The sequence below is a fragment of the Felis catus genome, chromosome D2, assembly GCF_018350175.1.
Source record: "Felis catus isolate Fca126 chromosome D2, F.catus_Fca126_mat1.0, whole genome shotgun sequence".
Classification (NCBI taxonomy): domain Eukaryota; kingdom Metazoa; phylum Chordata; class Mammalia; order Carnivora; family Felidae; genus Felis; species Felis catus.
In genome coordinates, this window is record NC_058378.1 from 35,290,346 (window position 1) to 35,302,478 (window position 12,133).

Consider the following 12,133-nt stretch of genomic DNA (forward strand, 5'->3'; position numbering starts at 1 on the left):
TTAGCATTTATTGGGCATCTCAGATTTGCCTGTACTAGGAATATAGAAATGAGTAAGACACAACTCTTTACCTTAAGAAACTCCAGGATGAGTGGGGTTCACTTAACTCATCAGATAAGTGACTCATCAGATATTTCATATTCGCTGAGTACCTAATATGGATATAGTACATAGTGGTCAACAGGGTCTAGTAAGGTGTATCAGTAACTAACCATACAACTCATGCTAATGTTGTGTCTTGAGTGCCTGGGCTTGTAGGGAACAAATTGCCTTGAGAGCAGAAAAAGAATTTTGTTTTGTTGGGGAAGACTTTCCCCAGAGGGAGGAACTTTTAGGTTGCAAGTTAGTATCACAGTGTACCAGATAGCCCAGAAATGGGGAGGGCGTTCTAGGCAGAGGGAATAGCAAGCCGAGTTTTGGAGTTTTGGAGGTGTGATCAGACCCGTATCTATGACCAGTGCTAAGTAGCAGATGGCCAAACACAGTGTATGGCTCAGGGAAGTGTGTTGGAAAATGAAGCTGTGAAAAGATGGTAGAGTTATGTCCAGCAAAAAGAAAAAAAAAAATTGGACCTTAGTTTGTAAATAGACTTAAAAAAAATTTTTTTTTGTTTATTTATTTTTGAGAGAGAGACACACACAGAGTATGAGCAGGGGAAGGGCAGAGAGAGAGAGGGAGACACAGTGTCTAAAGCGGGCTCCAGGCTCTGTCAGCACCGGATTCCTATGTGGGGCTGGAATTCACTAACCATGAGATCATGACCTGAGCCCAAGTTGGACGGAGACTTAACCGACTGAGCCACCCAGGCACCCCTGTAAATAGGCTTTTAAGGCAGAGGAGGAAGGATTTATATTTTAGGTACAACACAGGTGGAAGAGCGGAACATTGATTGTGGGGTGGAAAGATTAGAGGCATGGATTGAGATGCTAAGTGAGGTAAGAACAGCATCTGTGTGGGTTGAGAGGATGAATCAAAATGCAGAGACATTTCTAATCTAAGTTGTGTGCTCTGAGAGCCAGAGTCTGTGAAGGATGATGGTTGCAGAGGAGAGAACAGGGAATACAGACCTTCAAGGATTAGCCTAGGAAGTGGGCCTGTTCATTATTACTGTATATTCTGAGCAGTTTAACTTTTCATTTTGTTTCCTTTAAGTAATAATTGTATGAGTAAATATCTTTTTTTTTTTTTAAATACAAAAACTGCTCCCTCTTGGCTTATTCTGGGGATTGAGCCCACGATGTTGGTGTTCCTGCCACATCCTACCTAACTGAGCTAACTAGCCACCAAGCAGCTAGCCCTCTATATTAGTATCTTTTTTTTAAATTTTTAAATGTTTATTTATTTTTGAGAGAGAGAGTGGAGAGAGAGGAAGACACAGAATCTGAAGCAGGCACCAGGCTGTGATCTGTCTCCACAGACCTTGACATGGGGCTCAAACCCATGAACTGTGAGATTATGACCTGAGCCAAAGTTGGACCAACTGAGCCACCCAGGCGCCCCTATATTAGTAAATATATTAACAGAAAGGTTACCTTTTGGGGGCACCTAGGTGGCTCTGTCGGTTAAGTGTCTGTCTCTTGGTTTCAGCTCAGGTCATGATCTCACAACTCGAGTTTGAGTCCTGCGTGGGGCTGTGTGCTATCAGCATAGAGCCTGCCTGGGATTCTCTGTTTCCCTTTCTCTCTGCCCCTCCCCTGTTCACATTCTCTCTCTAAATAAAATAAATAAATAAATATTTTAAAAATAAAATAATTAACATTAAGAAATTTCACTTTTATCCACAGGATACCTGATTATCTAATGCATTATAAATTTTTAAGTCTTTAAGAGTAAAGCCTCTTTATAATAAAATCAAACTTGTTTGAAAAATATTTTTTTTAAAAGAAACCATGATAAAGATGCATGTGCCACTGTGTAGCCTCGAATTACCCTCTCCTCATTTAGGCAGATGTTGCACGTTTTAGGACATCCTAGTCCATTCCCCATAGCCCTGGGGCAGAGGCAGGGGCAGTCTTCCGGCTGATACTGGATTTGGATACTGGCTCCTCCACCTTCAAACTACGTGACTTTGGGTCTTTCACTTTATCTTGGAGCCATAGTCTTCTCATCTGCCAAGTGGAAAGATTAGTATCTTTTGAAGCTTTAAAAGAAAAAGCATTTGTTGGTTCAAATTGGAACATATCTAAGAAAACTGGCTGACACTTTGAAGAGGCCAGTTTGAGGTTGCAGACTTGACATTCACACCTATTTCATGACCATGGAAAACAAACTATTCACATTTCAGCTTTTTAAAAATGACCCAGCTGTATACCCAGCAAACACCCCTAACCCATGTCTGGCCCAAGCCTTATTCATCCCTGAGCTCTTTTTTTTTTAAACCTCCTTGGTAAAATATACATACCTGCTGTAAAAAAAAAAAAAAAAAAAAAAAAAAGAGAGAGAGAGAGAGAGAGAGAGAGAGAGAGAGAGAACAGTTTGCTCTTTTAAGTTCTTTTCCATGACTATCTTTAGGTCTGGAATAGCCAGACCTCTTAAGAGGTAGCTGCCTCTTAAGAAGTCTCACAGATAATGTAAGTTAGGGATATGCCCACCTCAAATAATGGAGAGCTTCAGTGGAGATTGAACATATGGGAGTTCTTTGTCTCTTGCAGCAGTTGTGGGGAGTAACTCCGAGGCTGGCACAGCCAGCTGCCTGTACTGCCACAGTGTCATCCAGACCCAGGGCCCGTGCATGTCTCCCCTTCACCATCTTTAGCATAGAGGTTTTCCTCATGTTCTTAGAAGTAATTTCGTGTCTAGGCATCACTTCTCTATTCTAGCAGGAAACAGAGGGAATGGGCCAAGGGTAACAGCAAAAGATTTCTCTTGGTGAGGCTTTTCCTTCTTATCAGGAAATGAGGGAACCCCTTTCCCACCAGGGGCTTCTGCTTATATTCCATTAACCTGAGCTGAGTCACATGGCTATCCGTAGTGCAGGTAGTCACGGAGGTCAAGAAGTTAGCTTTCCAGTCTTCTTGGTTAGAAATGCAAAGGAGAAGGTGGTGGGAATGGGTTTGTTTGTATCAGTCTACACAGTAGCTGCTCTTCTTAGGGCAACATTATCTTACAGTTACCCATGTCTGGGTCTTATCTAGGATGACCAGTGTCCTGGTTTGCCTGGGACTGAGATTTCCTGGAATGCAGGACTTTGTGTGCTATAACCTGGACAGTCCTAGGAAAACCAAGATGATTGTTACCCTCGTCCTTTCATATTCTCTTTGGCAAATGTATCATCTCTTGAGGATGGAGCCACCTTGACTAGGTTTACAAAGACTGAAAAGCAGCTTAATAATTTAATTAAAAAAAATTTAATAACATAGGATAGTAACTTAATTATAAATTATACAAAATAATGACTAAACTATTAAATAATAATTCACAATGAGAAATAAATGATATTGAATCAGTGGAGCATATTGGAAGAAGAACTTCGTGGAGCTGCCTAATGCATGTGAGATTTTGACCAGGTATCTTAGAGCTGCAATGTTGCCCAACTCTAGCGGGGCTCTGATCACAGCAGCCTGGGATTAATTCTGTAATATTTTTTAGTAATTGATAGATTATACCAAAAAGAATTGTATGTTATCTCAGGCAGGGTGTATGTGTGAAACTCTGTTACAGGCATGCACTAGCTAGCACACATGTAGGGGTGGAGTATTAGACATCAGAGGGTCTCCTGACACTGAGCTTTCTGCTGAGGTTGACCTTGAAAGCAGTCTTAATGGGGCACATGGGTGGCTCACTCAGTTAAGCATCTGACTTCGGCTCAGGTCATGATCTCATGGTTCGTGGGGTCGAGTCCCACATCGGGCTCTATCCTGACAGCTCAGAGCCTGGAGCCTGCTTCGGATTCTGTTCTCCCTCTCTCTCTCTGCCCCTCTCCTGCTTGCACTCTGCCTCTCGCTCTCAAAAATAAATATTAAAAAAAAAAAGAAAGAAAAAAGCAGTCTTAATGTAGACCCTTGGTGGGTGACATGGTTGGGAGAATAGGATCAGAAAGAACCTTTTTTCCCCCTCCTCTACTCCTCTGCCTGAAGCTGAGATCTGGTCTGGATGGATGTATCTGCCGGCTGCAGGAATCCGGATCCTCCTCCTCTTCACTTCATTTAGAACCGGAGCCCTGCCCCTTCTTCAAGATTTCCTCTGCTCTCCTCCCTTCCCCTGTTTGAACAGATTCCTCTTCTTTCTCCTCTTACTAGGAGAAATAGGAATCTGGCTCACTGCCCCTTTTCCTTCACTTCATTATAAAACTGTGTGATGCATATTTTATATTTTCTTGCATGTTTGACTTTCAGTTAATATTTAACGATAATTTCATTCTGTAGACATCCTCTTATCTGATATCTTGGAACTCGTCCCTGTACCTCTTAATTCTAGCCTCTGATGATAAAGTTTTGTGGGGGTTGGGGGGGGGAAGTGTGCTATTTAGACATATTCTCTTATTAGTGAGGTATTACTTAGTATGTGACTAATGCTATGCGTCTGTAACCAGTTGTTGTTCCACCCCGTGAGTCCTGACGTAATTTAGAAAGAATTCTTTCTTTGTTAAAGACCTTTTCTACGTGGGCCACATGTTTACAGACCTATTTCGTAGTAATTTGTGGTTTTTTAGGTATGTCAATAGAGATGCTGTAGCAGTATGCCTGGATTCTGTTAGATAAACATTTTGTAAGATTGCTTACTTTAAAAACCTGTCTTTGTTTAAAAAGTTAATTTCTTCTCTAATGTCTTAGTAAAGAAATTTTTTAGTAAATCTGATAAATTCTAGTTAAAACATTTTGTTTTTAGTATTTTAAGCCTTTTAACATTTTGTTTTTTAATATTGTAAACCTTGAAACCTCTTGAAGGTTGATATATTAGTACTTTTTTTTGTCTGCATACTTTCTTTTGAATTTTAAGAAATCTGTACTAGAATCTGTAACATGCTTAAAATATACTTTTGATGATCATATGGGTTATTACAAACAGCTAAATAAAATTTTCAATGAATGATAGTGTGCATATGGTAATATATTTCTCATAATTTATATGCTATTGGGAGAGTGACTCACAAACTGTTTTCTCTTGAGTTCCTGAGAGTTTATAAAAAGATTACAAACAATTGGCGACAGAATTGAAATAGTGAATGTGTAAAGTGGAAGGGAAAAATATTTCTCATTTGTTCCTCTCTTACCTTGGTGAAATTTTTACCACTTAAAATTTTCCAGTAAATTCAAGGTCAATACATGAGTCTAATATGGTTGTACCCATCATGGTCTAAGGATTTCCTGTCTTGTCACACGACATGTGTGTTCCCAGAGGAGAAAATACAGTTTGATTCCATGATGATAAATAGCAGTTCAAGGACACTGGAGTCAGGTAGAAAAGGATGATCACTGTTTGAGGACTATGAGGTAGTATGAAGGGGAAAGGAAGGGATGAAAGGGATGACATCACTAAGCTCCCAATTGTTGGTCACCGCTAATAACTCTAGCTGCCCTTCTGGCAGTATTTGAGGTATATATTTCCTTTGACCTTTACATTAGTAGGATGTCATAGGCCTTAGGATCCAGCGTAAACCTGAGCTGAAAACAAATTGGAGTTGTTTGTGACTTGCTAGAGTTGTCCTTAAGGTAGAGCACATCTCTGTGAGAACTAGCGAATGACCCTGGCCAATTAAAGCTCAGTTTATTAGACAGTGTCATGGACAACCCAATGAGAACACACAAATACTTAGAAACATGTGTAAAATTCAGACTCCTAATGCACTGTTTTATACCTTGACACTCCTGGATAAGTTATCTTGGTTTTTACCCCCAGGCTTCCCCTTCTGTACATCGTTATCCACCTGGGTTTTGATTTATTTTTCATTGTGCACTTATTATCCCTCTCATTGCCTCACTCTGGGGGAGAAACTTTTTCATTGCACTGTGGTGTAACTTTGCTGCCTGGGACTTTTAACTTGAAAGTCTTAATGTCCTAGAAGTCTACAAAAGAAATAGATCCTTTTTCTTTTACTCCCTATATGTGTGTTTTATCTTTTAAGGAATGTTGGCATTTACTGAGGAGTGGGATGGGGGATGCCCCAGGTAGAGGCTTTGTTTTCATTCACAGTTTCTTAACATACCCATGGCAACCTTGCTCCTAGCTTCAGATTTTGAGTTCTTAGAGGACTTGGATGTTTTGGGTTTGTATGCATACATTTTGAAATCCCTGGGTTGAAAACTTCCTAGATGTTTGCACCCTCTACTCAACCTAGGACATTAAGGGTTATATACAAATTAGCCCCCTAAATGACCATTAACTAGAAATGTTATCTGTCCAAAGAAAGGATTCATGTGACTCCAAGTATGCGTTACCCTCTATATAGCATATTAATTTTGGCAACAGAGATAGATGAGAATTTTGCTGCGTTTAAATTTTTCATTGTGATGAGACAAACCTATTATTATAAAAGCTCTACTCATCAGTGAGAGTGTTTCCTTCTGTTGTTTTAATTAAAGGAGCAGTGTATTTTTAAATTTAATTATGGCACTTTGATGATCTGATACTGGCTTCAAGCTAAGAGTTCTTTAGGTTTCCAAGATTTATGATGCATCTAGAGCAGAGCTGATCAAAAGAATGACGGAAATCTTCAATGTCTACACTGTTCAACAAGATAGCCACATGTGGCTGTTGGGCACTTAAAATGTGGCTAATGAGACTGAGGAATTAAATTTCAAATTTTCTTTAAAATTAGAATTTAAGGGGTGCCTGGGTGGCTCAGTCAGTTAAGTTTCTGGCTCTTGATTTCCACTCAGGTCATGATCTCACAGTTGTGAGATCGAGCCCTATGTTGGGCTCTGTGCTGACAGGGCAGAGCCTGCTTCAGAGTCTCTCTCTGCCCCTTTTCCTGCTATCTCTCTCTCTCTCTCTCAAAATAAATAAACACTAAAAAATAAAATTAGAATTTAGTCACACATGGTTAGTGGTTGCCATATTAGATAGCACAGATCTAGAGCATGTAGAAAATGTCCATTTAGTATAATGGCATCCTGGGCTTTCAAGTTTCCTTATTTTTGGTTGGGAAGTTGAGGCAGGTTAAATTTGAAATTGATAATGGATAGTATTGCTCTTAGCCATAGGGAAAGACTTCTTTAATGAAGATGTGAGTTTATCAGACTTAAATATATTAGAAGTGAACTTTTTTAAGAAGGTAAATACTCATTCCAAAAATAATTCCAGTATAATTAATTGAACAAATATTTAGAAAATATTTCCTGTGTATAAAGAATCATACTAACTGTGGAGGTCAGAGGTGAGTGGAACTTAGGTGGTCCCCTCAAGGAGCTTTCTATTTGAGTTTCCGAGAGGCTTTGATAGGCCAAAGGGTGAGCTCTGTCCTTGAGCACAGAATGCCTCGTGGGGCATTATCATCAGGATTTGTCCTCAGTGCTTTACAGGAGGACTGGGTCCATAACAGTACGAAGAGGAACTGTTTATATCTGGGAATATAGAGTTTCGTATCAACTCTGACATACAAGATTAATTTTGGTTGAGAGAGGGTTGAGGTAGGATTGGGATTTCTTCAGGTGTGCAAGAAGTCCTGCTGAGTTCCAGATGTGTTTGAGCAGGCCCTTCGGGTCTTCCCCACTTCTGGGAGATGGACTTTCCCAGGACTCTGGAATGCTGGAGGAAGGGACATTGGACATGGACCCTTCCCCACCCATGTGCCCCCTTACCTAGGTGAGGAGGAATTCTTGATAATGCTGAGTTTGGCTCAACAACCAAGAGTGTCTAATGGAGGTAAATATTCCCTTAAACAGAAATACAGGGATTGTTAGACAAGCCAGATTTTTAAAAGTCGCAGTAAGAATCCAGTTTTTTCCCCCCTCCCAACTGGCAAGACCCTACCTGAGTTCACTTTGCTGTGCTCTTAGTTGGAAACCCAAGGGCGAAGGAAAAGCCACAGAAAAACAGGTTGCATCTACTGCTACTGAACAGCTACCTTACATGCTCTGTTTTTAGCTAAATAAATCATGAACTTATAGCAGAGAAGTGTATGTTCCCACCAGTCTATGACCCATCTACAACCCTGTGCTTCCTACTGAGCCACTAACCAGAGCTCACTGAACACTGCTTGGAGTCAGGGAACTCGGAACCCAACTGTCCTGGGCCCTCTTTCTGGCAGTTGGGTGAGTTGTGAGGGCCTGAAGGGTGAAGCTCAGACAGGCTGGAGCAGTAGGTTATAGATTAAGAAAGGGAGACTGTGTAAACAGTGGTGAGCTGGACACAGAGGAATTATTGATCTGATCTTATGGTGCAGATGTAGAAGGAGAAGAGCCCTCCTTTTCCCCTCTGCTCCCTGGGACAGGGGACTTGTGTCACGTGGACTGTGTCTTGGCGGCTGGGCCTGTCAGGATCGAGTCAGCAGAGTTACCCAATGCTCTGGGGTTTGTTTTTGCCAGGTCAGGGATACAGTAGTTCTGCAGGCAGTCTCTTCTATCTGAGACTGAGAGAAAATGGGGAGATGGGTTAACAGTCTTCACACGAGTGACCAGACACTATTGGCTCAGGATCTCAGCCATGAATAGTGGGATGCTTGCCTCTCTGTGCTTGGTCCTTGGTGTCTGGCCTTGGGCCATGATGTCAGCCTGGCTAGGCTGGCACATGTAGCCTGGAATGGGTTGGCACACATTGCCTGGAATGGGTTAGGCTTCTGCTTCAGACAGTAAGGAAGGGAACTGGCTAGTCCTTCCTGAAATAGTGCCCACAGGCTGGCAGTGCACTGACTGGCACCTGCCCCTTTCAGAGGTGGGCTGGGGATAATTGTAGAAATTTTTCAGTGTATGAGTTGTGAGAGTACCCCAAGCACTGTCAGGCCAGAACATCAGTGGAGTTTGCAAAGAATGGGTTAACTATTAGAAGAAAATATTTCCAAAAGTAAGGTAATCCCAAGTACAGATGAGAAAGATGGGTAAATTTGACTTTTTAAAGATTTGGAATGTCTGCATCACTAAAGACAAAAATGCAAATATAATTAAAAGATAAATGGGAGACTGGGAGAAAATAGGCCATGTGTAATAGACAAAGGATAAATACAGAGAATATAAGGAGCCTTCTGCAAAACAATGCGATATTATTTTCTCCCATTAGATTGGCAGAAATTAAAAAGATAATAATCTGTTTTGATAACTGAGGAAAATGGGTATCATTTATATATGGTGAATGTATTTGTTCAGACCTTTTTGGGAGGGCAGCTTGGCACTATTTATGTAAATAAGGCCAGGTATCTTTGATTCAGTAATTCTGTGTCTAGCAATATACACATGTGTACACTCTCATCCCATCATTGTTAGTAATAGTTAAAATATGGAATAATTAAATACATGGTGGTATAGCCAGCATATGGAATATTATGCAACACCTAAAAAAATGTAGATTGGTAGGCAGCTGATGTGGGAAACTCCCCCTGATATATTTTTACTGAGAAAAAATAAATTATAGAAATACCACATTCATGTAAAAAAAAACTTGCAAAACTAGATATATTTCTATATGTATTGTATTTTATAGATTCTGTATGTGTTGTGCATGTGAAATCTCTGTATAAAATCATTTCAATTCAATCCATGCTTTTCATGGATTCTAAAGCAGGTTTTTCACATGTCAACATTTCTAAAATCAGTATATCTAACAAGTGGTGGCATGGTTTAATAGTTAAACTTTTTTTCTTTCTTGGTGAAGCATAATGTATATTCTAAGTGATAAGATTAGATATAATGGCCAACGATACATAAATGCATTGATAAAGGACTCTTGGGAAGGACTGAGATGGGATTGAGGAGATGTCAATAGACACTTGACTTCACCTGTATTATATGTATTATTTGAAAAAAAATTTCTTAACAGTGAAAATGAATTCCCTTCTCTGAACCATATCTCTCTACCTCTGACCTTATACTTGATACTGAGCTTCATCTGAGAACTTTAAGGCCCAGACAGCTAAGAGATTGTTCAGCTCCATTAAAGAGCTAAGTAGCTTTAAGATTCAGTGAGAGAGAATTGTGTGCTGAGGTCCAAGGGGGAACAAGACTCTAGAGCCCAGGGCCAGTGCTCCATCTTAACCTCCACTGTCTATGTGAAGAGGCTGAAGGTTTCAATCTACAAGGTGGTGCCTGGTTAGCCAGGGGTAATTACTGCAGGGTTCCCCATCTACCTATTGGGGCTTCCCTCTGGCAAACCCAGTCGGTGGTATCCCATCCACTGTTTGGATGAGGAAATTGTATGGTGAGGCAGAAGATAGGCCAAACGAAGGAACGTTACCAACGACATTGAAAGGAGAATGGATTGTCTTGGTAGAGAACTGAACCTTAGTGGGGAAGAGCCAAAGTAGTTAAATGGGTTTTTATATCTGCGAGGTGTAACAAAGCAGGTAGAAGATGACCTGCCATAGGTGAGGGGTTTGGTGTGTTGTGCCCTGAAGGCTGGACCCTGGGACCCTTCTATGTAAACAGGGTATTGTATGGGTGTCTCCCCGTAAGTGAGAGCTGTGTTGTGAAGATACACACTGAAAGTTTAGTAGTGATGTTATAAACAAAGATGCCTATTAAAAAGGTACAGAGTGTAGTCTATTATAAGAGAACAGCCAGAGCTGTAGGAGCCAGAGGAAGGAAAGAGCAGTCGCTGGAAAATCCAGGAAGACTTCTTGGCCAAGGTGTCATTTGGGATAGTAGAATTTGGATTTTTAAGGAGGGATGCAAAGGAAAGGAAGGAGGGCTCATCACTGTGAACGGAGGCACAAAGGAGAATATGAGCAACTGTGTGAGCAGTACAGTTTCCTTGGTACAGGCACACAAATGGGCATATAGAACAGGTATATAAAAGGGAAGCAGTAGGAAGTAAGATTTAAACAGGTAGCTTATGACCAGATCACAGAGAGCTGAGAATGTCAGGTTTAGGAGTTTGACCTTGACTCAGTAGGCTCATGTTTTACATTTAATCTTTGGGTTACCAGGTATTTTTGTAACATCACTGGTTTAGCTTTTATTTAATTCAGTCACTTCAAGTTCATTTTCTAAGGGTTTATGATATAGGTTTAAATTTTATGTTAAAAGTATATGGAACATAGGAGTTTCTTGCACGTACTACAAACTTTGGTTTTTCTCTCTGCCTGCCTGCATTTGCAAATAACCACTTCACTTTCAAAGGAGATGCTAGTATTTACCCCTGCCTAATGAAAGTAATGAACGGACTCCTGCATGAAGAGGAGAAATTGATCATGAAAGATGTACAGAGTAAAGTTAGTGAGAGATAAAAATGGGTGAACGTTGTTTAAGCAAAGCTGTGATCCATATTCCCTTTGCTCTACCATGATCTGGAAAATCTTTTGTCCTGGCAATTCCTTACAGCCTTCTTTTAAACCTGGCTACCTTTCCATTGCCAGCTCAACCTCCATGCTAGCTGATGCTACTATTTCAAGCGCTGCTTTGGGTAGGGAGCCTCCTTTCTGGATTCTGGCTTGGGCTCCCCAGGTGCCTTGCTGAGCTGAGCTGACCTTAGGAATCTGAAATGTAGAGGGTCAGTTTGCAGTAGGGAAATGTGGTAGCAACTTGCGCTTTTTTGCCATGATGTAACTTAATCAGATCTTCTTGTCTTTCCCTGAATGGTATGAGCAGTTGCACTGAAATGCTTACTCATCTGTGCCTGTGATGCTTTAAAAAATAGTAATTTTACTAATATGTTACAACATGCATTATTTATTATTTTAACAAATGGATTTTTAAACAAGCAACAATTTACAAATTTAAACATGACAATTAACATGATATGACATAAAAAATTAAATAATCTCCTGGCGTCTTTGTTATCAGGATTGCATTAATGATCTTAGCCCTTCTGGGAGCTTTCATTTTTTGTTAACTCTGACTGATGATGGCAGACTGTGGTGGTAATATGCTTTTATAAATTATTTTTTAGACAAAATGATATTGGCATGTAATGTGGACTGCCAGAAATAACATTGTTTAGCATTGCCAGTATTGTTTTGTTTTGACTTATATTCTGAGTTCTTTAAAGATGTCCACTATAGGTTGCATACTGGTGGGCCGTGGTAGGGTTTACCCTCTGCTTGGAA

General features: G+C 40.4%; 1 protein-coding gene and 1 long non-coding RNA gene across 8 annotated transcripts in view; one reads left to right on the top strand and one right to left on the bottom strand.

Moving 5' to 3' along the window:
- Positions 1 to 8,158, bottom strand: part of LOC111557085 — a 29,516-nt gene extending 21,358 nt beyond the window's left edge. The window contains exons 1-4 of one of the 2 annotated variants that reach the window (XR_006587021.1): positions 7,912 to 8,158; positions 7,740 to 7,814; positions 1,930 to 2,108; positions 72 to 152 (exon numbers count right to left, since the gene is read on the bottom strand). This is a non-coding gene — a long non-coding RNA (uncharacterized LOC111557085). The remainder of the gene's footprint in view (positions 1 to 71; positions 153 to 1,929; positions 2,109 to 7,739; positions 7,815 to 7,911) is intronic. The other variant, XR_002736838.2, reaches the window with a different exon arrangement.
- Positions 1 to 12,133, top strand: part of KAT6B (lysine acetyltransferase 6B) — a 199,588-nt gene that overhangs the window by 59,087 nt on the left and 128,368 nt on the right. The window contains exon 1 of one of the 6 annotated variants that reach the window (XM_045040179.1): positions 6,942 to 7,803. The exons of the other annotated variants lie outside the window; for them this stretch is intronic. Coding sequence (XP_044896114.1) covers positions 7,798 to 7,803 — 6 coding nt within the window. The 5' untranslated portion in view covers positions 6,942 to 7,797. Of the gene's footprint in view, positions 1 to 6,941; positions 7,804 to 12,133 lie in introns of those variants that run through there. 6 annotated transcript variants of the gene reach the window in all.